This window comes from Pholis gunnellus (genome assembly GCF_910591455.1).
Source record: "Pholis gunnellus genome assembly, chromosome: 6".
NCBI classification, from domain to species: Eukaryota; Metazoa; Chordata; class Actinopteri; order Perciformes; family Pholidae; genus Pholis; species Pholis gunnellus.
The window spans coordinates 2,929,384-2,956,333 of NC_136532.1; the positions used below are offsets into that span (position 1 = coordinate 2,929,384).

A 26,950-nucleotide genomic window follows, 5' to 3' on the forward strand; every position below is an offset into this window, starting at 1 on the left:
TTCCACTTGGTGTGTCATTGTACTGTAGATTTATTCTCAGCAACATGTTTCTTCAGAAATTCTGTTCACATGTGTTCACTGCTGCTACAAGGTAAGGAGGAACAATTTAATTCTCAGTACGTCTGCTGGAGAGTCAACATTCACAAAACTGACCAAATTGTTGGTTGAATTTCTTATTTGCTCAAACAACATTTGACATAAAATCTCTAGACAGAGGTTACAGGATTTCACCAGCAAGACTACCGTTGTCTGGTTGTTATAGTTCAGGTTCAAGTTGATGCTAATCAGAGTTCTTTTGGGTTCCACTACTTTCTGAATCCATCCGGCACAGAGGGCCGATGGCTCTTTAAACAGTATTCAACAGTGAAAGAGACTGCTAGCAATCCTCACTGAGCTACAGAAATATTACAATTATAAACAGTGACCATAGCTAATGGAACCTATATTTTCTAAGCAGGTAATGTTTTTCATACTGGCCCTTTATTTACAGTACATATAGGGCCCTATGAAATAGCGTCCCCCCCCCCCCCCCCCCCCCCCGAGTCTGTCATTTCTATTCCTCATAAAGGATGGTAGTGATCCGAGGGTATCTGAGCCTCTCGTGCTGGTCTGGTGTATCCAGTACCTTCTTCTCCAACAGGGAGAAAAGGTCGTTGTCTGGGTGGTTGGGATGTTTAAGGATTGTACCAGCCTTATTCTAGCAGCGCTTGCTGTAAGAAAGGTATTCTTCCCTTAAGATGGGCTTAAAAATGAGAAAGTCAGCCCGGACAAACATCTCTCACCAACAAAGATGGACGTTGACGTTTGTTCAATTAATTGATGAAGTACCAACTTAAATGGGCTTCATTTATTTAGCGAATGCAAAATCCTTGAGTCAGGCAGTTGTCTCCTGTAAGGAGACAACGTCCCACTGTTCGTCCTACTTTAGTCTTTAGAGAGCAACAACTTCACTGATGACTTCCATTATATGGGCAGTAAATAGTTAATGGCATGCTAAGCATGCACTGAACTGTTTTTATCAATGGCATGATTTGTCTCACCATTACAGGAATGGAAATTGATGATTAGTTCAAAACATCTAGGTGCCAATATGATATCAACACTTTCCTTTTTTGATGCAGACAGCAAACCAGTTTCTAGGATATAAATATTTGGAATACAAAGATGCAGTCCATCTACACGGCTGTCAAAGCACTACTTCATTCACATGCACCCAAACAAGCCTCATAAGAAGTCAAACAGACATCTGGCCAGGATATGAGCTGAAATCTAGCTGTGTTGCAAATGCTTTACTAACAGAAAGGTTGTTCCTTTTTTACACCGATATTTTAAAAAAAATCCATTTACTGCAGAAAGCACATAAGTGTGTGAATGTAGTCGGTGTAGCTTTTTTCTGAGCTAACCTACAGATTTAAAGCTACTACATCGTAATTACAAATACAAAGAACAATAAGACAAAGTGGACCAACTGCAGAAGCAGTATGTGTCACACAGTGTGTTGAGACCCCTCCAGCAGGTCTGCACGGTTTGTGTTGGGTCTGATGCTGCAACAGGATCTGTGGCCCAGGATGTCACTCCTCAGCTGGGTCCCTTGGGATGTCCTCCCACCCTGCAGCTCACCAGCCCATGAGGAGTCCAGAGGAGGGGGCTGGGAGTGGTGGGGTCATTTCAGTGACATTCCTGCTCACCCTCACATTACCCATTTTGGCCCCGTCCTGACACCCAACCCGAGGAGCCACAGCACTCAAAGTGAAGGTCAAAGAGCTGAGGAGGACTCGGCGAGACGGCCTGATCAAAGACCAGTAGCACCTTTGTGTCTGCTTGGGAAATCTGATTCCTAATAATGTTTTCAACTCAATTCTCTGGAAAAGAAAACCCTGTGTCTTCCAGGTCAAACCTAAGTTGTTAATGATTTCTATGGATAAGATTCTGAGAAAGAGAAAAGTCTCAAACAATGGAAAGCATTTGATTCAGAGCTGAATTAAATGATGTTGATTGGGAGAATAAATGTGAAAAGCAGAGAAATTGGCTGTGAATCCTGTATTCAAAAGGTCAATACCCCATTCATTACATCAAGTACAATGCATATTCCTGATATTTTGACATATTTATCTAAGCCAACAAATGCACCTTGTTATTTTAGTATTTGTGTCTTTTCCACAACACGTTTGTGAATGACAGTGCTGAAATGAGGGGAAATATTTTTCATTTAGCTGGAGTTTGGGAGTGTTTCATCTTCGTGCTCAAATGAAGGCTTTTAATGCCGCAGCATTCATAACCCGTGCTTCTTATCACGGCTCCCTCCAACACTTGATGGAATTTGCCATCACACAATGGTTGGAAAATCACTTCAAAGGCAAGACGCATCTAATCTCCTCCACTCTGCACATTGCAAATTTGCTGTGATAATAAGATCCTGCCATCCCAAGCGTTCTTAGGGATCTGAACCAAGGATGAAAATTTCATCTCTCTCTTCCTATCTCGCTCTCTCCCAGTGTGGCATCGTGAGGAGGAGGGGGGGGTGGTTTGCTGCAGTTTCAGAGAATCTTTGCAACAGCAATACTGCATATCTGAAGCCATCCCATCCTTATGTAAAAGCCCTATTTTACACTTTTATTCTGCACTGACACACACAAGAAGAGAGAGACACGACTGACAGCACAGCACAGTGACCTAGTTTCCATGTGGCCCAGAAAGATCAAGCACGACTCCATCAGAACTGCTTTGGGCACAAAAACCTGGTTCAGTGCATTCAGTTAGGCCAGTGCACATCGGCGAGCAGCCAACCTACCAATCACGCTGTAACCGAGAGCCGTCGCTGCTCCAACTACAGCTCGCAATGCGCAGACGTACCGCCGAGATCCCAAAACCGCTAGGCATCCATTGCAAAAGTCACAAGACAAGTGGAAGTGCAACAGGGAAGGCAGGCAGGAAGCCCTGCAGGTAAAGCTGTGTGTTGTGTTTAGTCTGGCGGAGGGCAGGTTGAGGACAGGCTTGTCGTCGCAGGCACAGCTGCAGGACATGCTGCAACAACCCCCACTACCCGACTCCCAGCGCCCTACATACACCACTCCACCCCCTCCAGGTTATCTGTACACATGGAGAAGGTTATGGATGGAGATGCTATCACAGAGAGCACATTAGCACAACAAAGAGGTGTTTCAGAGAAAGGCCCGCCAGGAGAATTAGCTGATACCTTACCAAGATGCCGTGTTCGACACAGAACAACATGCTAATTTGAAGACATAGTGTTGTGTTGAGGGAGGAGATGCAATTTGAGCCATGGCCATACAGAAAAAAAGAAAATCACTGTGAAATTGTGGCTTTCATCAACTTACTCAACTTTAAATCTTGTATTCCTTAAAGGAGCAGTCCAACATTTAAGGAACCCTTTAGCTCTGTAAAGCAGAAGCAGGTGAGGAGATCTCAGTGTCCAGCATATAGATAGGATGTTTTTAGCCTGACCGAGCTGAGCACAAAGACTGGATGCTGGGGTAAACTGTGGCTTTCAGGTTAGCTTTTGTATTTTTACAGACTGAATGAAGGGCGTAGGTCTGTAAAGAGAAAATCTAACTATTATCATTCCATTTCATTTAAGGCATTAAATGAAACCTTAATCTATTGCATCAAAAACCCTTGAAACATCCAGACACTTTAATCAGCTGTTACACAATATACTCCAGATTGAATTGCGCGAAGGCTCAAGCCATGTGCATTTCTTCTAACTTGTTTTGCTATGCCTCATATAGCACAACAAAACCCAACTGACTTATGCAGGAAGGGCTAATTAGCAAAAATACATACAAAATAGATAATTATGGAGTTGTTGAAAGTGTATTTGTTGTATTTTATGGAGAGTTAGTTCGTTAGTTATCCCCTGTGTGGCCTTGACCTATCGCTGTAATGGACAGACAAATAAATCAATCTTATAATTTATGTAAAATCATTGGCTGCTTCTTTTTCAACATTTCTTACCAGGAATGCACACATTATATTTCAATATTTGACATATTTAGCATGCATAATACTTACACCCTAAAAACTCTTGCATAAATATGAAAGCAGTTAGTAGTACCAGACATGAAGGGATACGCTAACACACAGCCCCTCATGTCATCAAGACAACCACTCAAAAATAAGCATTCCATTAACAACCTTTTCTGTTATAAAACACAAAAACAAGGACAAGCCCAAAATATGTAGAAATCCAGCTGGAGTCTGACTTCAACAATTCTGCACCATTTTTTCATCACAGTTGTCTACAAATACAATGCATCCATGCTTCGTGTCCGACAGCAGAAAAAGAAAGATATGCTGGCATCAACAACTCTGCAATTTGTGATTGGCTGTACAAAAATAAGTCCGACACAAGATTGAGTCTCTAACTTTGCTGACACAGTGGAGAACACATCCGTATGGCTCTACGTGTAGCGGTGACAGGATTCAGGTGAGTAAACCACATATAAGTTGATGGCGATGGATGTGATTAGGTGCAGCGACTGTCGTCCTGACATCCGCCAAGGTATCTGCTTTAACATGGCCTCAGTGATGCTGGGAGCAGCCACACAAAAGGCTTGTGTGGCAGCGTGTTGCCGAGCGCTGCGTGTTATCCAGGTCAGAGTGATCTAATCAGGTGTGAATGAAAGCACTTGGCAGCGCTCCAGGCCTCGCTATGCCGTCATCACTCAGGAGGAACACACACACACACACACACACACACACACACACACACACACACACACACACACACACACACACACGAAAAATGTATCCCATAACACTGTAGCAACATGCCATGCTTTTGACTGGCCCTTAAGAGATCTCTAGCGCTCATGTCATGCTAACACTAATTCTGTGGTTCCACTTGTCTTTTCAAAGCGACTTTTGTCGTCCCATCAGTGCAATACGCATCAACTGTCAAGTCTGTACACTCCGAAACCGGATCTTGCTCTCATTGGGATCCGATCAGCCAGACCACATGCAGAGGTGGCCTGGCTCACATCGAGTTCAGATCTCAGTGAGGTGTGGATAGCATGTGGGCACAATCCAGATCACAATCCAGTTTATCAAATGTAGGTCTCCATCATCGTCCCCCCACACAGGAGATCCTGAGACCTGCTGTCTGAGTCCTGTTACTGCTGATGAAACAACATTCCAGGATTTAGCTGTTTTCAAATAAATGGTTTTAATGAACAGAAAAAAATGGGGAATTCTATAGCAAAGAATTCATAACAAGTCTACTTATCCTGTAGGTAGGAAGAGTAAGCCGCAAAATAATGTGGGACTGAGCAGCAACATTATGCACTGAAACCTGAATTTGCAGATTTCATATGAAACTAATAGACTTAAAACTGTGTAGCTACATAAGCACAATATGGCAAAGGGTAAAGTAAAAGATGTTAACATATGTGATTTTTATGTATATATTATTGCTGTTCTAGAATGATTTGTCCAGGCTAAGCCTTGGTTTAGTTCACACTGTGCGAAGCTTGAAACAAAATAAAACTAGAAACAAAAATATTTGGATTTAAAGATCTCCCTCAGACATGTTTTAGGACACATGAATACAAATTCAATTGCATAGTAAACATTCTTTAAGTCATATTTTCCTTCTCAGTCATTAATAAATCAAGAATCTATGAATCTGCAAATATGTTTTGATTAATATGGACGTTTTGAGGTGAACATAGAGACACTTTAACCTTCAACAGCTGTGCGTGAAAACAGCCTTCTAGAGTCAAACTAACTGAGTTTTGAATCGGTTCAGATTGAGGTTCACCTCAGAGCTGGTCCAGGACTCTTCGGTAGGGTGAAACACATTACTGCTATGAAACTATTTTAAGAAGGTGGAACCAATGACATTGACGGCATGACGGCATTTTTGCTTGATAAAAGACTTAAATGAATAATCAATTAAATTAGTTCAGATTTCCTGTCAGTTGATTTCTCAGTCCTAATCTGATCTAATCTTTTCAGATTCATCCAAGATTCACGAGTGAATTATAGACCCGATACTATTACGGCAATGTATTTATTATTTCTTCTCTTTCATATTACGCCTTCAAATCACTGGTTTCAGCAAACGCGATACGTGTATACACTATACTGTCCAACCACAGCAGCTCAAACTTAAAGGCGCAAAACTCTCAGGATGATGTTTTTCTCTTAGCAGCGTCACCCAAACTCCACCCAGAGCGGCAGCCATTCGATGGAAAAGCCTTCTACTTTCAATGGCCTGAGCTCAGACCAATCACAGCGCCCCTGCCCCCCCCCCTTGGCTCCCAGGCCTTCAGCCAATCACAGCAGCCCCCCTCCACACATGACTCTATGCGCTGCTGTCCATCAACTGCCTCATATAAAGTGCATGCATGGAAATGTGGAGCAGTTCAATAACCTGCGTCGTAGCCAGGCTCGTGTGTGTGTGTGTGTATGTGTGTGGGGGGGGGTAGGGTGGGGAGGGGGGGGTTGCATGCATGTGGGAATGTGTGTGCTTGTTTACCTATGTAGAAGCATGGAAGGAGAGGGGAGGGAGGGAGGGAGGGCGAGAGAGATTTGTAAGGCACTTGTATTTGCAAACTCTTGGCTGAGTTCCCACTAGAGGCAGAGCGATCAGACAGAGTGAGCAGAGAGACGGAGAGGGGAACCGTTTCTGCAGCAACTTTCCAGCCCGTCCACATGAGCTTTCCCCCCCGAATATGGAGGCTTTTTACTCTCGTGTTCGATTTCTTTTCCTACCATCCAGTCACCACAGATTCACGCTGCCGAACTTGTAGGTAAGTATTTGAACTGCTTCCCTCCCTGAGCCTTTTCATTTCCAGCTTCACTGATTATTAAACACTTGCCTTTGCCACTTTTCCACCGGTTCTGATTTAGTTTCATAGTAATGCATGAATCGTTTAAAAAGCTGCTACATTCAACAATTTCTACATTCAACAATTTCATTGAAAACACTATATTTCTACAAAGCTAATGTAAAAATAAAAATTTTATTTTCACTTATAGCACAGACATTTGTATTTGTTCCCGGTGTGTGTGAGAGTGTTTATGCTTGGTACAGTTTGTCTGAAACAGTGTTATTTGTGTGTATGTGTCAAACCAGACAGGGGCTCTGTGTGTGTGGGAGAGTTTTGAAAAGGATGCATGTGCGAGAGAAAGAGACGGAGATATTGTGCGCGCCGGACAAAGTGTGCCAAGTGTGAAAAGTGCGCGCGTGTTCCTGTGACCGTCTGTGTGTGTCTTTTTTTCTGAAGCTTGCTCTGTGGGAATGCGGAATGAGGACTGCGGTAGCCAGTAGCGATGTTTGACTGAGAGGAACTGAGCCAGACAGTAGACAAAAGCGAGTAGGGCCGTCCAGACAGGGCAGGTCAGCCATTAGAGGCTGCAGCGGAGGGACAGGTCAGCCAGCTGCTGCTCCGCTCCACGAGGGGAGGGGACACCCCGCCTCCAGCGTTCGGGTGAGGTTAGGGGTGACCATGCTTCACTGCCTCTCAAAGTGCTCACCTTGCACCCCGCCCTTTCCCACTTTGAGAAAGCCCGCCGTGCTTTGCAGGTCGAAAATCCCAACTTGAGGAATCCGTTGAATGTGCTGCGTGTAATTATACTTGCATCATTGTGAAAATCGTTCAGCACTGGCTTGTGTTGAAATCTGGCCAGGGCCTTTTTTTTTTTTTTTTTAAAGCAGCGATGGTTCCGAATCAAAAATTCAAAAAGCTGCCGTCAATGACTTGCTCGAGTTAACAAAAAACACTAAGGTGAAGGGAGGAAAATGCAGCAAAGGAAGCGTAGATGTAGGAGGTGGTTAAATATAGACGGCGCTTAAAGAGGAAGAATAGGAGAGACTGTAATTTTCACAGGGGATGTTTTTTTCTGTTCCCTTTTTGGTTGGTTTTCCCCGCCGGCTTGCGTGGGGGTCGCTGGGTTTTTAGTGACAGGAAATACTCACCGCCCCTATATTTTTTTTGTCCCAGTCTGCTTTTGTCCAAAGCTCTTAATCCACCGCAAAAGCCGAGTGCGTGAAGGAGTAGCAACAACCAAGAAAAACATCACAGATGTACACCACGGCTGCTGCTGCTGGAGTCAGGAAAACACATTCACAGACAGCACAAAGGCTCAACGTCGGAACAAACACACACAAATAAGTCTGGATTGATATTTGAGTGATGACGAAGTTACATGCAGCTGCTAGAGGAAGTGAAAAACAAGAGTCATCTCTTAAGGTAAAAAAATTCAGATTAAAACCAAACAAAAACAACCGTCCTGACGGCGGTCCGGGAAACATTCATTTAAAAACCCTCTGAGGCTCTCCGACTGAAAGCAGAGTACTAGTCATTCTCTGAGATGCCTGTACATGTTGAGTCTTGTTACCCAGATACACATCTCAGCCCTCATCAAGTCATACACTCCATAACCCCAATCAGCAGAGCCTTTGTGTGAAGTCACTGAAACAATCAAGTCTCCAGCCGGCATACAGCCATTAATACAAATGTTAAAAAAACTAAAAAAAAATGTTATTAGAAAATGAATGACAGCACAGGTTTTACCAATTGCTCAAGGATTACAGGCAGCCAAAGTCCTTTGTTGACTAAACGATACCACTTGGACTGTGGAGTTGAACTTGAGGGTTTTTTGGTCCCTATAGTGTTTACGCAGCATGTTGGAAACCTTGACGGTTTTGCATGGTGCAGTCTTACTTGTTGATCAGCTAGTAACGTCTGGGTTCAGAGAAGGCAGCAGTTGTGTAAGTGGCTCCTGTGACCCCGCACCTCGGCGGACTTTGATACCAGGCTTGGAGCTCTATAAGCCCCTCTGCACCCCTTGCTCCCTCCCAGGCCTGTGTGTACCTGGATTTGAATAGAAACCAGACAGCGATGCACCCCCCCCCCCCCCCCCTCCCTCCTCCTCCTCCTCTGTCACCACTCCCTCGCGGGACAATGAGGATTTGTTAGTGCTCAGCCGCAAGCCTGCTGACACAAAGCGTATAGCCTCCCAGTCCCTGGCCCTGGAGTGTAGCAAGCCGAAGCACAGGCGGGCAGGACACCAGCAGGGGGGCCCAGAGTGGGGGTAGGGGGAGTGGGGGCAGTTTGCAGGGGTGGGATTAGCAGACAAGAGCTCTGGGTTGGGGGATGGGGGTCTGAAATGAACAGGAAATTACTGCCTTTGATGAGGCAGAGGCAGATTCGCACAGGCTGAACTCCTCCGGGCCTCTTCCCCCGGCCGTAAAAAACCTGTTTGAGCAGAAAATGTCAAAACACTTCAAGGCCCCCCATGTGTCACTTCCCTCTGGCTACGAATGGAGTTGTTAAGTCCATACGCAGGTGCTAAGCAAACACTCGCAAAAGTTTGCGCTTTTCCCCCCTCCACCACCCTCTCGAGCCTTTCCCGACCGCTTCCTCAGCCCCCGACCATGTCATGGGAATCCTATTAAGCTATGCATCCATCCGGCCCATTTTCACAGCTCACCCTAGATCACACTGCAGGGAAACTGCATACACGGGCATTTATATTTAGCCTTCTGTATAAATATTTTTAAAATCATGAGGGTGTCGAAAACATTGTAAATATGCTGGGCATTACATCAAAGGTAGAGCAGCAGAGATGGGGAGATAAACAGATAAGTCTGGATTTTTTTTATGCTTTCAACAAAGTGTGATTTGCTTTGGTTAAGAAGAAAAAAAAGGACTTACACAACATGATATCTGCTGGGGCTTTCAGCCACATTTGAATCAAGCAGCAAGAGAAAAGGGAACAATGTGCTCGTCCCGCTCTTTTACAAGCGCGTTCCAAACCTTTACAATCACATAATGATTTAACGTCTTTCTACCGACACCCATTCCATTTAAATCTCTTAAATGTCTCAGAGAACTTCCTTCGTGCCGTGTGTGCGCTCCCGAGCGTGAAGAGAGATGGTAATGTGTGTTCAGTGAATATCAGGGTCGATTAGAGAGTCTCGTCTGGTCGGGCTACAGCAGATTAGACAGGCGGAGCAGATACAGGCCGCAGGCTGGTCATCTGGCGCTCTGACCCACATTGCTGTGATGTGCACGTCACTTCCCATTACACTGACAATTTGACACCACATCAGCTGACAGCGCCGTGATGCGCGTACCCTCCCCGCGGGCGAGGTCCTGCTCACCGTAACCTCGTGCTGTCATACTCCATCCCTGGCCATCCCAGCGCCTGGCCACAGGAAGTGTTGGATGAGTCACGACGAGGCATCGCCGTCACAGCTCTCGGTCCAAACTGTGTGGGTTGTAGATTTGGCACGCTAGCAGAATGTTGACCTTGATGCTAATATGCTAAAATCTAAGCTTCAGGATGTCAAGTCAAATAAAATTAACTTGTGACAGCAACTTCGCTGAGCTTTATTTTTAGCCAAAAGCAGCATGTATTCAAATGAATATCAGTTCTCCGCATTAAGGCCAGGACAAGTATTCACATCAACAGCTTAAACATTTGTCAGAAGCATTTGTCATCACGACTCACACAGCATTTTCATCTCAGTGACTTATCATTGTCGTCCCCTCTGTGAGTGAAGTAAGGACATGGCTGGCTGCAGTTTGTCGAGCAGATTCTTAAACCAACACACGTGTCCTGCCCTCTGCAGCTGATGCTGAGTGCAGAACATACAAGAACGCAATAACCCATTTGATCTCCCAATCTGACATTTCAACAAGCACTTGGACCAAAAATACATGTACCCAGGCCGCCCGTCATTGGTGCGTCTGTGGAAGCATAGAAAGAGTAAGAGGCCTCGTGGCACTTCTGCAGCTGGCTGACAGAGACAGGTCTGTTTGCTGGCTGCCGGAGAGATAATTGGCAGCTATGCAGTAAAAAGCGGGCTCAGCTACAGATAAGGGCCGTGTGGAAAGCTCCATAATCATCAGGGATTAGCAAATGATAACTCATGGGTTCACACAAGTATGCTGTCACTGCTGGAGAGAGAGGTAGGAGAGAGCGGATATGGAGAGATATAGATAGAGAGCATGAGAGAAAGAGTGAATAGTAGTGAAGATGTGGATGTTTTTGCTGTAATTCCAAACGAAACACAATAATACCATCTAGCAGGTCAGCAGGAGAGGCAGGCTGAGAGGGGGAAATGAAAAGAGGAGAAATTAAAAGCTCTGCCAACACTCCGGCTAATACAATCTTCTGCCTGTCAGATTACCTTCTTTAATCCAGAAAGGTTTAACGCCTCTTAGAAATCTGAAAGGAGACATGAATTCAGCAGAGATTTTCCTCTGCTAGCGAGGAGGAAGGTGCCGGGGAGGAGGGTTAAGTCTCTGAGCAACTCTCCAAAGCACTAGCCTCAACAACTCTGCTGCACAGTCCACAAACTGCTGTGCAGAGGATCAGCCAATTCCAACCACCGCAATGTTCGACTCAAGCGTCCCCGACTTATGCCGCAGTGTTCATCCACCTCTGGCAGTCGAGCATTTATGAATCTCTAAAAAATATCATACACGAGCTCTGTGCGTTTGATCCACTGTGGCGTGAACGGTCGCCTGTCTTTCATCCATACAGTAGGACAAAAAGATGAGCTTAACTTTGGCTTAAGCGGAGCTGATTAGGTCAACAGAGCACAAAGCACAGTGCAGCACATTAAGGACACAGTGTCCCTGCTGGTGCAACGCGGCGACACGCTCCCCTACTGGGACGGGGCGCGATGCTTTGTAATATTTGTCACACAAAAAAAATACAAATAAAAATGGGGCTTTATGGGAATAAAATGGCGGCGTATAAAAAAAACAGGGAAGATGATGACCATGTTTGGTCTCGTAGGTGTAGCACGGTGCTAAAAGTGGCAGTAATAGGGGCTCTGATTTGAACAAATTGAAAATCAAGCAATTTAAGGCGTTACATTTTGCGCATCTCCCATGATCTTATGAGTGTATGTTGCTGCATTGGTGGCTGTGGAATAACTATTTTTTTAGAGTGCACCTGAATTGAAACTGAAATTAGAGGTTTTGCAGCTTCCAACAAACCTACTGGTATTACTTCTATTTCACTCACTTATTGTAGGTGAACCCACCCTGACCGTGCTTTAGATTGACCAGGTCTGTCTGGCCGTGAGGTGGCTCAGGCAGCATCTCGGCACAATAAAGGCCCATCAGTATCCAGGTCAATCCCGTGCTGGCTCACCGTGCTGGCTCCCACTGATAACAGAAATGTGAAATCAGTATTGCCGCCTGTGATTTTCACTCGCCAGCTCTGTGCCATTTCTAAATCTGGCAGTGTGAGGCTTCCCTGCTTTGTGGATGGGGAGGGTGTTTTAAGATGACAATGAACACGGCGATGGCCTGGTTCGCTGCTCCCTGCTGCTTATTACTGTATTGCGAGGTGCAGCGAGTTCGAGCGGCGGGCCGACAAGGAAAACGTTGATCCCCGCGTTTGCCGACAAACCCACCACTGCACTGCGTCGACGGATTAATAACATGGATTATGTGCTATAAGTGAGCGTTATATAACCTTTTGTTTGGGTATGGCAACATATTTCTGCCGTGTTTTAATGACTCAATTAAGGCCCACAGATTCAAACAGACGAGTTCCCAAATAACGAACTGTGATAGAGCAAGGATTTTGGGGGTGGGCTTTGACAATGCCAGATTTCAAAGGGCGCCGCGAGCCTGACCTGCGGATAAAGTCTGTTGAAGATAAAAAAAAAGTGGCAGCAAGCCCCAGAGAAATGTCACGGTTAAATCCAGAAGACAACCACAAAGGGCTCTCTCATCCCGCTTTGTTAGAGATTCTCAAAACTGCCGCGAAAAGAGCCCGGGATACATATTCATCAGCCTCTGCACTCATGACTGAAATGAGCCGACAAAGCTTTGGAGAAGAGAGAGGAGTGTAACATACTGTGCAGTTCTCTCAGGCATGCTGCTGGAGTGGAGAAGTCAACTAGAGCCAGACTGACGTGATCAAGTGCATCAAAAGGTGCACAGCAGAGAGAGAAAAGACAGATGCAGAGCAAAACCAGACAGACGGGCACGTCAATCAGCGCCGTACAGGTGAGGATACTAGCTGCTGCAAGGAGGAACTGAGGAGAAGCAGTGAGAGCGGTGTTTAAGAGAAAACAGTGTGCCAGCATCAGGACAGAGTCCCGGTTTAATGCTGAGGGAGTAGCTGGCAGCAGAGATACGAGCTGGCTCGACCACGGTTAAGGTTGCGAATGAAACCCCTGGAGCCTTGGCAGGATGATCCATGGCACGTGGAGGGTTTCTGGAAAGACTTGGCGCTCCACCTGATGGGGTCCCTACACTGGAGCAGGGCCGGCCTGGACACTGCTGCCCGTACCCAGGTTCAGCCAGTATGGCTGATCAATGGTCATATATCGCTTACGCCCCTCAAGATCCAAAGAAATGCACTAAGGCTCGTCAAACTATGCTGGACCGAAAAGTTCTGTTAATATTCTGATGCTTTTTCCACAGGCAGGGTTCATTTCATTTCGGGGCTTAATTAAAGCTGTTGGGAGCTGATATTGCGTGCCAGTATTTGGTATCGTTGAAGATGATGAGGGAGGTTCTAGCACATTGAAACGTATACAGGAACCGCTACAACCCCAGTTAGAGCCCAGCGACCGTTGTCGCATGTCACTTCCTTTTCCCTAAGCATGACTTCTTACACTGCCAAGGAATGGCTAACACATGCCAGAAAAGTTATTTGAAAAACCTGATCATTTGCAGTTTTCCGTCTCAAGAATTGGACTCGTCACTAAAACTACAATATATCATTTTCATCTGTGCCAAGACCAACATTAATGAAAACATAATACAACCTATTCATTTAAATGAGGGTTGCACAGAACTAAATGTTTCACTAGGTTACCAGCCATAGCATTCTATATAGGGAAACAAGGAAATGACATCATACTTCATACTTAGCTGATCATATGTGGTGAATATTACTGCAAGGCCGTAACTGGTCTCTTCCATTTATCTAACCGAGATTAATGTATTGACTCACAGACCAATCCACTTTACAAATGTGTGACAGTTAAATGTGATACTTCAGAAACCAGTGCACCAGTAAATCTGATTATAAACTTCAAACCAGCAGATATTAAAATGTCAATCCAACTTAAAGACGATTTTGTGACCGACACCTCAATTAAGGCATATTTGTTGAATTTGATTGAGTTTTGAGTTTGAGGAGGATCACTCATGGCGCGAGTGATTTCAGTGATTTACTCCTCATGCACTTCCATTAGATGTCTTGCAGTGTCAGTGGATTGTACAATAATAATAATTGTCAAGAGGCATGATGGGATGGGAAAGTGTTTGAGAGCATTAGCTGGCAGCCTCCCAGCCAGAGTATTTTTGAACAGGCATCTGAGCCCAGCTGAGAGTGTCAGGTTAACTGTGGCTACACATACGCATCAGAGGATTAGACTGATGAGGAAATAAGTTGCAGCCATTCCCACCATTAGAAAACAGATTGCGTCTCTGTGCCGGTCTCACCATAGCCTGGGAGACTCTGAAGTGAAAAGTGGAAGAGAGAAATGATCCAATGGAAGTGGTTAGGCAATGACAGGAACCAGTGGGTGGTTTTGTTCTGCAACTGGTGGATTGTCAGGATGTGAACATATTCATCTTCCAATCCAGGGACTCTCGGATCAGTTCCTGAAGATTTTTCATATTTTAACAAGAAACTTAAAGCTACTATGAGGAACTTTATTTTATGTTGATTTTGGCGGTCCAGTAGACCTTTAAAAAAAAAAAAAAAAACTTCTTGTTTCACTGCAGCAGTGTCCGACAGTCTGGTTCTGGTTCTCCCATGCCTTCCTTCCTTCCTTCCAGCAGGGCCAGCAATACGGTCTGGGTCTCTAGCAGCGTCTGTGTTGGCTCACAGTGGGGACCGCAGGAGCAGAGAGGAGAAGCTCTGCTCTTGGCCACAGGAGGCAGTGTTTGCTTATGTAGTTCATCTAAAAAGGCATCAATATTAAATTGAGACAGTTTCATAAGCAGTGTAAAATTCCTTGGAGTAACTTTAACCAAACCTAGCCTCAACTCCAACAGTACGTCTGTTCCTAGCGCACAAACTAAACTCCCCTGGGGTTCTAGTCAGACTGGATTCCCACATGGAGCACATCTTGATGTTTTAGTCAACATTTAGGTCCTGTATCCTATCCAATGATCACCACAGCACCATGGTTACATTGAAAACTCTGCATGTGACGATGTACTTTTTAGCGATGTATAATCTTATCCCTGACCTCAAGTTCACCTTTAACACAAGAAAGCATGCAGTCCTAACATAACAGACATGTACGATACACTGACTTTAAAAATTGGCGCTGCTTTTGCTGAACTTTGCATGTGTGCTGCATTGGCCTTGTTTCAGGCGGCACGGAGTCCTGGCTGCAGACCAGCCAGCTATGCAGGCAACGCGACAGAGTACACTGTGTGCTTCTCATTGTCCAACCCCTGGAATGTGCTGACGATGCAGGGTTCACTCTAGTTCAGTCACACTGTAGCACTTTTCACTTTGGCCCCGTCTCATGCAAGCCCAGCTTTTTTTTTTTTTTTTTTTTTTAAAACATACTTTTGCAAGTTTGTCAGTTATGCAAAGCCTCTGGGGACCACACCAGCAGCAGTACTATCAAGAACCCCGATACAAAAGCACAGCCACGCCTCAAACCAACGAATAAATTCTCCCAAGAGCAGGGAGAGCAGAAGTGAAGTCAAATGAAAAAAAAAGGAGGGGATATTTGAGAATGAAAAAGCCTCTGTGTGTCTCGGCATGCAGCCAGACTGTGCAAGTGCCAAAGAGGGAAACCATTGAAGCCCGAGCCAGAGGGACTGAAAAAAAACAATGGATTCCCACCTTGTCTGTGAGTGGAAACAGAGAAATTAGGAAACTGTGGAAGAATTTAATGAAAAGAAAAGGAGACAAGGGGGCATATAGACATATTGAATATAAAAAGACTAATGTCTGGCATTAACTTGTGTATTGAAATAGGAATATCAATGCAACACAGAAGCTATTAAAAAAAAATGATTATACCAATTATTTATCCATTTGCTCAAAAAGCCTTTGTACAACATTCTGGTGGTTATTATGATTCAAGGTGACAATGATTTTCAAGGCAGTGCTAGATGGAAACAATGAAAATAATTCATGGAAAACAAATGTTTAGTATCATATTGTGGGAATAATGAGGTCTCTAAGGTCAGTGAACTGTGTCAAAGCTGCAGAAAGAGAATTGTGCCTCTCTCACCAAAGTGATCATTCATTATGCAGAGAGCAGGAGAGAGTGGCTCCTTCCTGAAAGCCTGTGAAACACACAGAACATCTGTAGATCCAATTCTCTCATTTTCCATCAGATTGATCTAACCAGAGCACAAATCCTGCAGAACTGCAACAAATCTCTCTACAATGAGTTCCATCATATATTCGCTACCTCCCTAACAGGTTTCAGTTTGTCTTCAAATCAAAAGCACAACATGCATGAAATGCCACAATGCCACGTGAAAAGATTCAGAAAAAAACAAATAGTGTTCCAAATCTTTTCTTCTGTGTCGAGGGAAACAGGCAAAACAGAGGAGAGAGAGCACAGACAGACAGAGAGAGCATTAATAAAACATGACTGCATGATTTTCCAACCTCAAAGAGGCGAACACAGGAAGGCACACTCCCAGAGCAGAAGCTGAGGTTCAGCGCAGGGTGAAGGGAACAGTAATCTCTAACTAGCTCAACACTGCAGTGCACTAGAAACTCCGGGGCACAGCGGCGTTCTCTGATCACACTTCGCCTTCCTCCACGAGCCTGACTGACCTCGTCTTCTGTCCTTTTATTCATGCCATTTCTGATCACCCCCCTCTCATTCTTTTTTTGTTCCACTTCTCACTGCAGACTGAAGGTGGAAGAAGCACAGGGTAGGCAGAGAAAGTGGAGTTTCATTAGTAGTTCAGCAAGAGTTGAGGACGATGACAACGGCAGTGGAGTTCATCACGTCTGCGGGTTGTTTAAGGAAACCCAAACCTTTGCATCACCGCCTCTCCTCACTAGACGCTATTTGAACCTCCACGCTGACATGGGCGGTAACACGCCTTGGCATGGTGTCACTCCACACAGGCCAAGACACACACACACACACACACACTCACACACACACACACACACACACACACACACACACACACACACACGATAGTCAGCACGCAGCTATATCTAGCATGTCTTTTTTGGTGACAGCATTACAAAGTTCCCATTTTCCATTGTTTTAACCAAATGTTGAGAGCTGAGGTCTGACATCATAGCAGGCTTACAAAAAAACAAAATACATGTTTCGATTTGAATTGCAGACATTTTGAAATGATGTGGTTTGGATAGGAACCCGCCAGCGAGGGACAGGCCACTGGGATTTTCCACTTTGTCTGAGTACAACTACAGTGACAGACAAATGAAGAAAATATTAGAAATAGCTGCCATCAATCAAACAAACCGCAGCGAGACCAGCGGTCCTTTCTGGTTTCTGGTGCCCACGGTGAACATTCAACGCTGTCGGTGAGTTTGAGCTCTGACCAAAACCATCGACCGTTGACTGTACCCTGAGGGCCGCCGCCCGCCCCCCCCCCCCGCTGGAAAGCATACATTGTGAGATGTTTCAGTTCTGCTCTCATGCAGAGCAAACTGAGACCCACAGTCTGTGGACTACGAGTCAATGCTTCGACCTTCAGTTCACTGGAATCCCCGGGACACATTCCACCAAGCACCAAATCAGCTGTGACGCAGGAGGAGTCACTTCTAAGGCTGCAATAAACATTCATTGCTGTCGGTGGGTTTACATGAAAACAACTCACTGATCAATGAATGCAGACTGCGGTTCAAACACCTCAGTAACCAGTTGGCCATGGGCTTCAACGAGAGCACAGACCTGATACCATGCCATTAGTAATGGGACTAATGAAGGTAATGTTTTTCAAGGCCTCTGGCCGAGGCTGGTGAGCACATTGCTTGCAGTGTACTAATGTCACCATACAGGATTTCTTAGCATTGAAGTTCAGATGTCCTTCCAACATTTACAGTGATGCTTTGGTTTTTAAGGGTCAGTTCACCCAAATGATACATATTTTCTGACTTACCACGAGTGCTATGTAGAAATGTGCTTGTTTTTTCCTCCAGGTTTCGAGAGATTTGATTCCGTCTCCCTTAAAAGGTCATTATCCGATGCTGAGAGGATCACAAACGAGATTCCATTAACCTCCATTGTATTAGGATGGAGGCAGATGTCTGACGACTCAAAATCTGGATAAATGAAACGAACCATCTGCATGACTATATCCCACTAATGGTTGATGATAATTTTGTACCTTATGACAACCAGGGTTTAGTGTCCGGTCTATCCTTGTGTCCTATAAGATTTCAATGCTTCAGACAAATGGGAGAAATCTCGGTCAAATATGATCCGTGTTCATTAAGGTAAAAAACGATTGAAAGCCAGGTTAGATAAGGAATGAAGCCGGCCCGCCAGGCCAGAGCATCTGATTTAGGATTATTCTTTTTGAAATAGGATTTTTTCAACTAAATGTGATATATGTTATACAAATGTTATAGAAATAGCAAACTCCTACAAGTAACCACTAGCATGGTTGTGTCGGTAACGTTAGCGAGTGTCCAGTCGAGAGACCGAGCGCTCTGTCTTGCTTGCCAACAGCGGATTTAAGTGAAGGGGGTTAGCCATGAAATTAGCAACAACTACAGACCAGGCTTACTGAAGGTGTATTCTCATTTCAGGTGGATTTTCAAACTATGAAATTGAATGGAAACCAATGGCTGCCTGAAATGTGGTCAAGACCTACAAAACTGTTCATTGTTCTCAAATGTTAAATGTTTAAACACAAGCAGCTGTGGATGAACTTTGCCTAAATAAAATTGGAAATACTTGGTAACATTTCTTATTTAAAGATGCTTTATACAGGGCGCATTTCTATTGCCTCTCAATGGCTACACACAGCCAGCGCATCCAACAGCGCAAACAACGGGAGCAGTGCTGACAGAGCCAACGGTGCTTACCTGAAGTGCTACTCTTTCATGAAGCTTTGTTCATACTTGCACCACGCCTCTGCAAAAGGCGCGCAAGCTCCGAGCACGCAGAAAGGCGTTTGTATGTTGCATTATTCTCCGAAAGGCTAGAGGGTGTACAAAAGAAATGTGAAGCAGCAAGAAGACAAGAGTGTAACCGGAAAAACGCCATAAAACAACCTCACAATAATTACCACATTTTCTTTTGCGTGCACCTCGCGCCGGCTTCACTACGGCGAGTATGGAAGGCCATTATCAGCTGTAACCACTGTATGAGAGCAGTGTAGAGCGGCGGCCGTGAACTAGCCAATGGGACACGCTCACATGCACTAACTTACATTAAAAAGCATGGGCCGGCCGGCTATGTGAACAAAGAGGAGAAGCTCTGATAACAACACACAGAGGGAGAGAGACTTCATTCCGTGCTCTGCTAGACATTACTCATCTATATCTTTACATAGACATCAGCTGTTTGCTGCTTTAAAAATGCTCCAAATATCGAATTTTAGGACCTTTATATCAGAAAATATTTGATCATAAGAAAAGACAAATCTGACTAAACAACGCCAACCGTCATTTCTTGAACTTTGAGTTATAGGCACCTCTCAGATGGTTCAAAATTAAACTAGAGGAACCCAGCCCTAAATGTAATGCATGTTTGTGTGTGGTCAATGAGATTGAACCTAAAAAACAGCTGCCTTCAGGAATGCATTGTTCTCAATGTACATATATTTATTAGCCCAGTCATCATTTATTCAGAGTAGTGCTGGGCGGTATACCGGTTTTAATTTCCCGTAAGATATGAATTTTTCACACACCATCATACCGGTGCATAGCCGAAACAACTGCTGTCAATCGTCAACAAGCAGCTAAATATATTCTTCGCCTCTAGAAGCGCTACGGTTGGAGCTAGTGTATTGAGAGGGACCCTAGTCATGGTTATAACTATTAATAACCCACAACTAACGCTCTTTAACAGGGCAAAACACCACGACACAACAGTTTGTGACAAATAAACACTTTGTAACGCTAATAATTGTACATTTATAAAATGTCTTCGTTGAACGGCATGCTGGGTACAGCTCCCTAGCTAGCCCAACAGTCTGTTAACAGCTGGGAGAGGCTCCGTCGTTACAGTAACGTTACATTAAAGAACAGAAAGGAGCGATGCAGGATGAACAACGACAGACCGGAGATGTACCGATAGAGTCTGTGCCCAAGAGAGGAGCTGTGTCTGCTGTTTGGAAGCATTTTTGTTTTTAAAAATCCGACGTTTTGAGAGTTTGTCGAGTCACTGTTGTTGCCGCTGGTGGTAACACGAGCAACTTTCTCCATCACCTCAGCAGAAAACATGTGTTGGAATACCAAGAGTGATAACGGCCGTCGAATTCGAGGCAGTCAAACGGTAACGTTAGCGCGAGTGAAACGGTGAAGCCGAAGGGTCAGACATCGCTTGAAGAGGCTTTTGCTGGAGGCAGCATATGACAAGAAAAGCAAGCGGTGGAGCGACATTACGAACGCAATAACGATCCAGCGATGCAAGGACATGGTCCCGCTACAGACAGTCGAGAGAAACTCAGAGCAATGATTAAAACACTGGATTCAAGGTACGTCTTACCGGGGAGACAATACTTACTATACTTATACTTACTGTTATCCCAACATTATACGAACAGAATAAACCTATATAAAAACAGTCAAGGAAAAAAAGAAATACCGTGAAACCGGCAAAACCTTAAAAAATAACGTTTTTTGTCATACTGCCCAGCACTAATTCAGAGCATCATGTGAAGTCAGAATCTCAATATCTGTATCAATTCAACAAAAGTATTAAACATTATAATAAGCATAATATCCATAAAATGTGGGTTTCTCACCACATTCTGTGGAATGTGGGCTGGGTGCAGGCATAATCAGCTGACAGGCGAAGGGGTTCAGCATGTTGCCTAAAGCGCGATGTTCAATTCCATGACTTTTCTCTGATTTTCCATTATTAAGTGTGACCGCTTCCATAACCTCAAAATGCTATTCTGTTCTGTGCATTGACCTTTAACTAAAATATACATAAACTCGGTCATGGACTCTGGGACTATTGTAATTACAAGAGAGTCACCCAAGTGTACAGTAACTAGATTTAACAAAAGGGAAGGAACCGAGAAACAAACTAAGTTCAAATCGACCCACATATTCTTTTATAAAATGTAACAATCTGTGCCTGCGATTCTTGGAGAGTTTACCAGCCTTGTAACCCTATTTCACTATGTCATCTGAGGAGGAATAGGCAGATGGAAATAATCTGTCAGTAATTGCCCTGTTAGGTTATGTTAACATGCAGGGACATTTCAAACTGATGTTTTCCAGCCATAACAGACCCAAGACACATTGTTTTACAGTGGAAACGTGTTGGAGCGGACAATGAGAGGCAGCCGGTATTTCAGCAGTCTTAATAAAAAGTAAAGCAACAGTCTTTTTTTCTAATCATTAACAGTGCATTTATATAAAGGCATCACTTTGATATCTTCAGGGTAAATCATTGGAAAAGAGCACATTTTTGTAATTTAAGCTAACAGCAAACAGCTGCTATTTCTTTTAATGAATTCTCTTATTCAGCGTTTGTCATAGAATTGTATTCTTGTCACAGTGACAACCTCTACAATTACATAGAATTCTAGAAAACAAAGCCCCTTAAAGTCTGCAGAACTGTAGATACATTACTGACTTTAAATGAGTTAATCTACAAAAAAAATAAGTGAATGACTTCATAAAATGTCAGAGCGGCTGCAGCTTTGAGTAGAGCCATACAGAGGCCTGCTGGGGCTGATGGATATGTTTGCCACATATATTAGGGCCACACCAAAGTCTGCTTGTTTATCCCTGTGGAGTTGGGCTTTGTCATCACACACTGAAGTTATAGGCAGTGACACTGGGAACAGCGTGACCCACTTCTCCCTGACCTGGAAACACTCTGCAGGCTGACCCCGAGCCTAACGCCAACACGAGTTGCATCAACAGAGGGAAAAAAAAATAAAATGGACGGTGAATCAAATCTAGGCTAATCATGAATTAATAAAATGATAAGAAGCACGGAGGTCAGCAGCTCCTGAACACTCTGCAGCACTCATGCCATGTTCCCAGCCGCTAACGGCTGCGGTAGCCATAGGAGGAGAAAGAAAACGGCTACTAGTGGCCGCTTATCTATACATTCGTTTGAGTGAAACACAGTGAAATCCACTTTAAAAAAAAAAGGAGAAAAAAAAAACACCACAAAAGAACAAAGGGGGATCTGAAGTGGTGTCAAGTGTTTGACTGCTCTGCTGTGTAGCACGCAGGAAAATGAAAACCTGGTGATCTGAAGTGACTTTTGGACACGAGCGTATGAAGTTAGCCCGGTTATGTGAGGACAAAGGAAAAGCATGTGCTGGGCTCCGGCCAAGTAGTTCCATATGGGTGATGAGTTCACTGGGTCCAGGTGGCACGTGGCAGCATATGTAACATGTAGGTCCTGTATGGATCTACTGCCCCCTTATGGCCTGGAACGTGCAGTGCTGCAGGCGGCCTGGCTGCTTGTGCTGATTTATGGGGGGGGGGGGGGGGGGGGGGGAGTCATGATGGAAGACCAATGAAACTAAATATTCTAGATATCATTTATAGAAAATGATTTCCTGATGTATCTTATGCTTCTTCTAACTTGATACCACTGTCAACATTCATGATCCAGTTGGACATGGAATACTAGAATCGGAGTTGAACATTTTGTATTTCACCTATATTTCCATGTCTGCTGTGTACATCTCCCAAGAGATGCTTGTTAAAGTTTACTGCAATGAACTGCTAATTGCGTGTAGATCTAGTCAGTGAAACCACTCTGGGGCAAAGTTGAGGAGAGAAAGTTCCGTCCCCAGCTGGTAATGATTAACCAGTGAACAGAGGTAGTTACCAAAGAATCCTTCTAATCCCACTGGCGACCTGCTCGGCAGCCATTGGTCCATACTGATTCACATTCAGGATGAGAAATTGGAAACGTAAATACTTATGATCCAAATAGGTGTTAGTTATGATCCAAATAAGTGTGCAGCTACAGCTTTTATGGACTCCTGCATTTTACCACCATCCTAAAGAGCAACATTGTTGCCACGGACACTGCTCTCTCATAGGCTTATAACCCTATGAACCACAAATCAATCCTGAATAAATGACCATCTGCAGGTCCATGAAGATGGAAATGGATGCTCCGAGTATGGAGAGAAGGATTCAGAAGAAGGGTCTAATGGGGAAAAAAAAGAAACTATCATTTGAGATACCTAAATTGACGTTGTGTTGAAAACAGCTGTTGCTAACTCAACTATTTGGCCCCTGACCTGGGTTTTTTGGTGACTGAATGGGGGTCTCTGAATTCCCACCCCTGTCAGAGCATTTACAAGCCCGAGCCCTGCCTCAGCCCCCCTTGACCCTAACATCACCCTTGCCCAGTGCATGCACCGAGGCATCCTGGGAGGAGAATAGGGCCAACAGAGAGAGCGAGTGGCCGCGGCCGCGAAGCCCACCTCGTCAAGTTTACAACCCAATCAGGCTCAGCCTCATAAATCCACGCCCCCTCCTGCAGCATGCAACAATGCCAGCCATTCACTGTGTGTGCAGGTTTAATAGTTCTTCTCCGGCTTCTTTGCCTCCCCCTCCTCCTTTCTCCTCTTGCAAGTTTATAGCGGGAGCAATGAGAAAGCCCAGGCCGGAGGAGAACTGCACACAATTAGGTCAGCACAGAGTCATGGCGAGGTCAGCATCTTCTGAACTGTGTCCGACCTCTGACCCCCACCATGGTGCCAACTGGCGCTGCGATGGCAGCCAAGGGAGTCCTGAGTGAACTTCGCCTGAACCTGGAACTTAACATTGGACCATTGCCTCACCCCCTGGCCCTTTGCTGACAGTTCCTTTGGACCAAGAGTCACACCCGAATATTTGTCACATCTCCAGTTTAGGTTTGCATTGAAACCATGATGCAGAGCCGCTTCTGACAGTGGCATGGACATTGTAGCCTTTCACTACGAGGTTATGATATCTGACCACTCACATCTACACAGACTAAGGCTATTCATCCAATGGAGCAGATATAGAACACAGAAAAGACATTTCCTTTTTACCATCTTGTTTTTATTTCTCACACACTGTGCTTCACTTTTACTGCTTAAGAGCCAGCTGATTAATGCTGGTGGAAGCAGCTTCTTCGACATTATTGAGTTTACTCCCCTCTTGTGGATTTGACAGGGAATTATAAGCCATTCAATAAATGTACAGCCCTCCACTTTACCACTAGATGGAGCTACTATCATGATTTTATGCAATACCAGCGAGTTAAACTGACCCAGACTGTAGTATGAACAGAGACAGATGTCTGACATGTCCGACTGTAATCTAGTGAAAAGTCAGTGATATGAAGAAGAAGTGAAGTCAATTGAAATGTACTGTGCTTAAAAAAATAGCCCTACTAAGCTCCATCTTTACTTCCTGTCTGAGAATAAACGTGTGAACTCACCCATGCTGTCGTTCTTTTCAGACTCCAGTGGAAGGTCACTGTAGAAGCCTGGAAAAAACAGGGACACCGGTCAGCTGTTGGATGTTTTCACAGCCAGAGAACACTGCAGACAATATTTCAGAAGTCTAAAATGTACATTACATGGGCCCTGAGGAGCAGTGCAACCACATAAGAAAGGGGTTTATTTTTATTTAATTAGAATTAAACAACGCATACATCTGTCTTAGACTTTGAATCAGGAACATATTAAGAAGCAATGTAACTCTATAATGCAAGTATAAAAGCCCTTTTGAATTTTCCACCACATCTGAAGATAGTGAAGATTAGGCACAGATGAAGGAGTTTGTTAGTTCTCTGCATCTACTGATGTTTCAGTGGTTGTAATGAAAAAGAACAGAGAAATGCACCGAAGGAGACATTCACAGGTCCGAGTCATACTGAACCCGGGGCTTAAATACATGTCGGGCTTTGTGCAGACCACTCATGGAAAGAGGATTTTAGTATCCAGAAATAGAAATCAAACTCCGATTCTGCAACTTTTCCAACTTGGGTTTAGTACCTCACACAGCAGATGTTGCCTCCGCTGCTGCTTGTTTGAGCAGAACATGGGCTAATTCTGTCCAACACTTATAATAAATGCGTACCCACATTAGCTACAAAGTAAATGGTAAATGGAATGTACTTTTATAGCGCTTTTCTAGTCTTCCAACCACTCAAAGCACTTTAACACTACATGTCATTATTCACACATTCACACCCATTAATACACCACAGCTACAAGAGCAATCTGGCTGAAGAGTCTTGCCACAGTTGCCCCTATGACGGCACAAAAGTGGCCGTCCTGAGTAATAAGTAACGGTGCTCAGTTGGACAGAAATGGAATGTGCCTTACTGGTGTGTACTGACTAATTGAAGCACTAACTTGGACTACTTTTGACCAAAGTAAGAACTAAAATTCCTGGTAAAAGTTTAAATTGACCCTTTACTAAGTCCCGCCCCTGAAACGCAGACTGGCCAATCACAGCGTAGCATCGGCCCGCTCTGACTAGGGTCCAACAACTATCCAGCTCTGCTCCATGGACTCAATGGTTTCAGATGGTCTTCATGTTCAGGCTGCTTTAGTGGATCTGGAGCTCGTCGTGGTTCAACACCGACATCTTGCAGTAACTTTATGAAAGTTTATTTAACCAAATCTTAACCATAGTTGCAGTTAAGATAAGTTGAAGTAAAGCAACAAGCACACTTCCAAAAGTGTTCCTTTAAATGTGATCACTTCTATGTCAAACAACATACAAGTAGGGGCTATCAACCTCTGCCTATGGGAAGCCATTAACCGAAAGTAATTCTCATGGCAATCTGTGGAATATTTATCAACTGTACAGTAAAAACTGAATCAAAGTGCATCACAAAGAATAGCGGTGGACCACACCGACTGAACCAAATTACATTTTAAATATAAGGCCTGATATCATCCGACTACCACACGGGTCTGAGCATAACCCCAGCACAATCTGTTTGCTTCATATTGGTTACTCTGACTATGTTTTGTACCCTCTTTTCCCCATCTCGCCTCCATCAGCAGCCTGGCCATCTGTGCGGCCAGCGTCTGGAGACACGGCGTCTACTTCTCACTTACATGGCGCCCGGCCAGCTCCATCACTCATATCCAGACGGGTGCAGAGTGTGGGCTGTCGGTGCATCAGATCCCCCTATCTGTGTCAATGTACCACCCTGCTATCAACAGCTGTAGACCCCTGACCCGACACGCGCCAGCTGCCCCCCCCCCCCCCCACCCACCCACCACACACACACACACACACACACACACACACACACACACACATCCACCCCTGCCCCAGTCAACACCAGCATATGTTCTCCCTGGAGCATACACCGACACACAGGCTCTGTTCCAACACACACACACACAGCCATTAAATAGCCATGCTAACATCAGTAGCGACTGCAGTTTGATTTTATTCACTTGAGCCAGGTTTCCAAAAAAATGGCAGCCGTACAGGCCGCTGCACAAATCATTGTGCAGACATTTCTCTGTTTGGTTACGAAAGAATTCAGAGAGTGTCCCACAGAAGATGATTTCACAGAAGTTTCACATGGTCGTTGCTACAGCAATCAGCTGACAATTCCGCCCACACTGAGGTTGTACCGTCTGCTGTGGAAAACCAATAGAGAAGAGGACCATGCAGTGGAAGAGGACGCAGCGGTCTGTAGCGACACTAGCTAGTCTGTGAGACTGTACTTGTGCACTAAATGCTAACATGCTGCCATTTAGCATAATGAAAAAAGGAGTGCTTAAAAATAAAGTGTGGTACCTGCAAGCTTTAGGTTTAAAGTTGTTGTGTTTTCTGTGCTTTCAGGCTTACATTTTTTACATTTCGG

The 26,950-nt window shown here is 44.5% G+C and overlaps 1 protein-coding gene across 2 annotated transcripts in view; it reads right to left on the reverse strand.

The window, feature by feature from the left end:
• Window positions 1-26,950, reverse strand: part of nr6a1a (nuclear receptor subfamily 6, group A, member 1a) — a gene marked incomplete at its 5' end in the record, with an annotated part of 80,512 nt that overhangs the window by 37,745 nt on the left and 15,817 nt on the right. For both annotated transcript variants that reach the window (XM_079161627.1, XM_079161626.1), the window contains one exon: window positions 24,551-24,598. In XM_079161627.1, coding sequence (XP_079017753.1) covers window positions 24,551-24,598 — 48 coding nt within the window. The remainder of the gene's footprint in view (window positions 1-24,550; window positions 24,599-26,950) is intronic.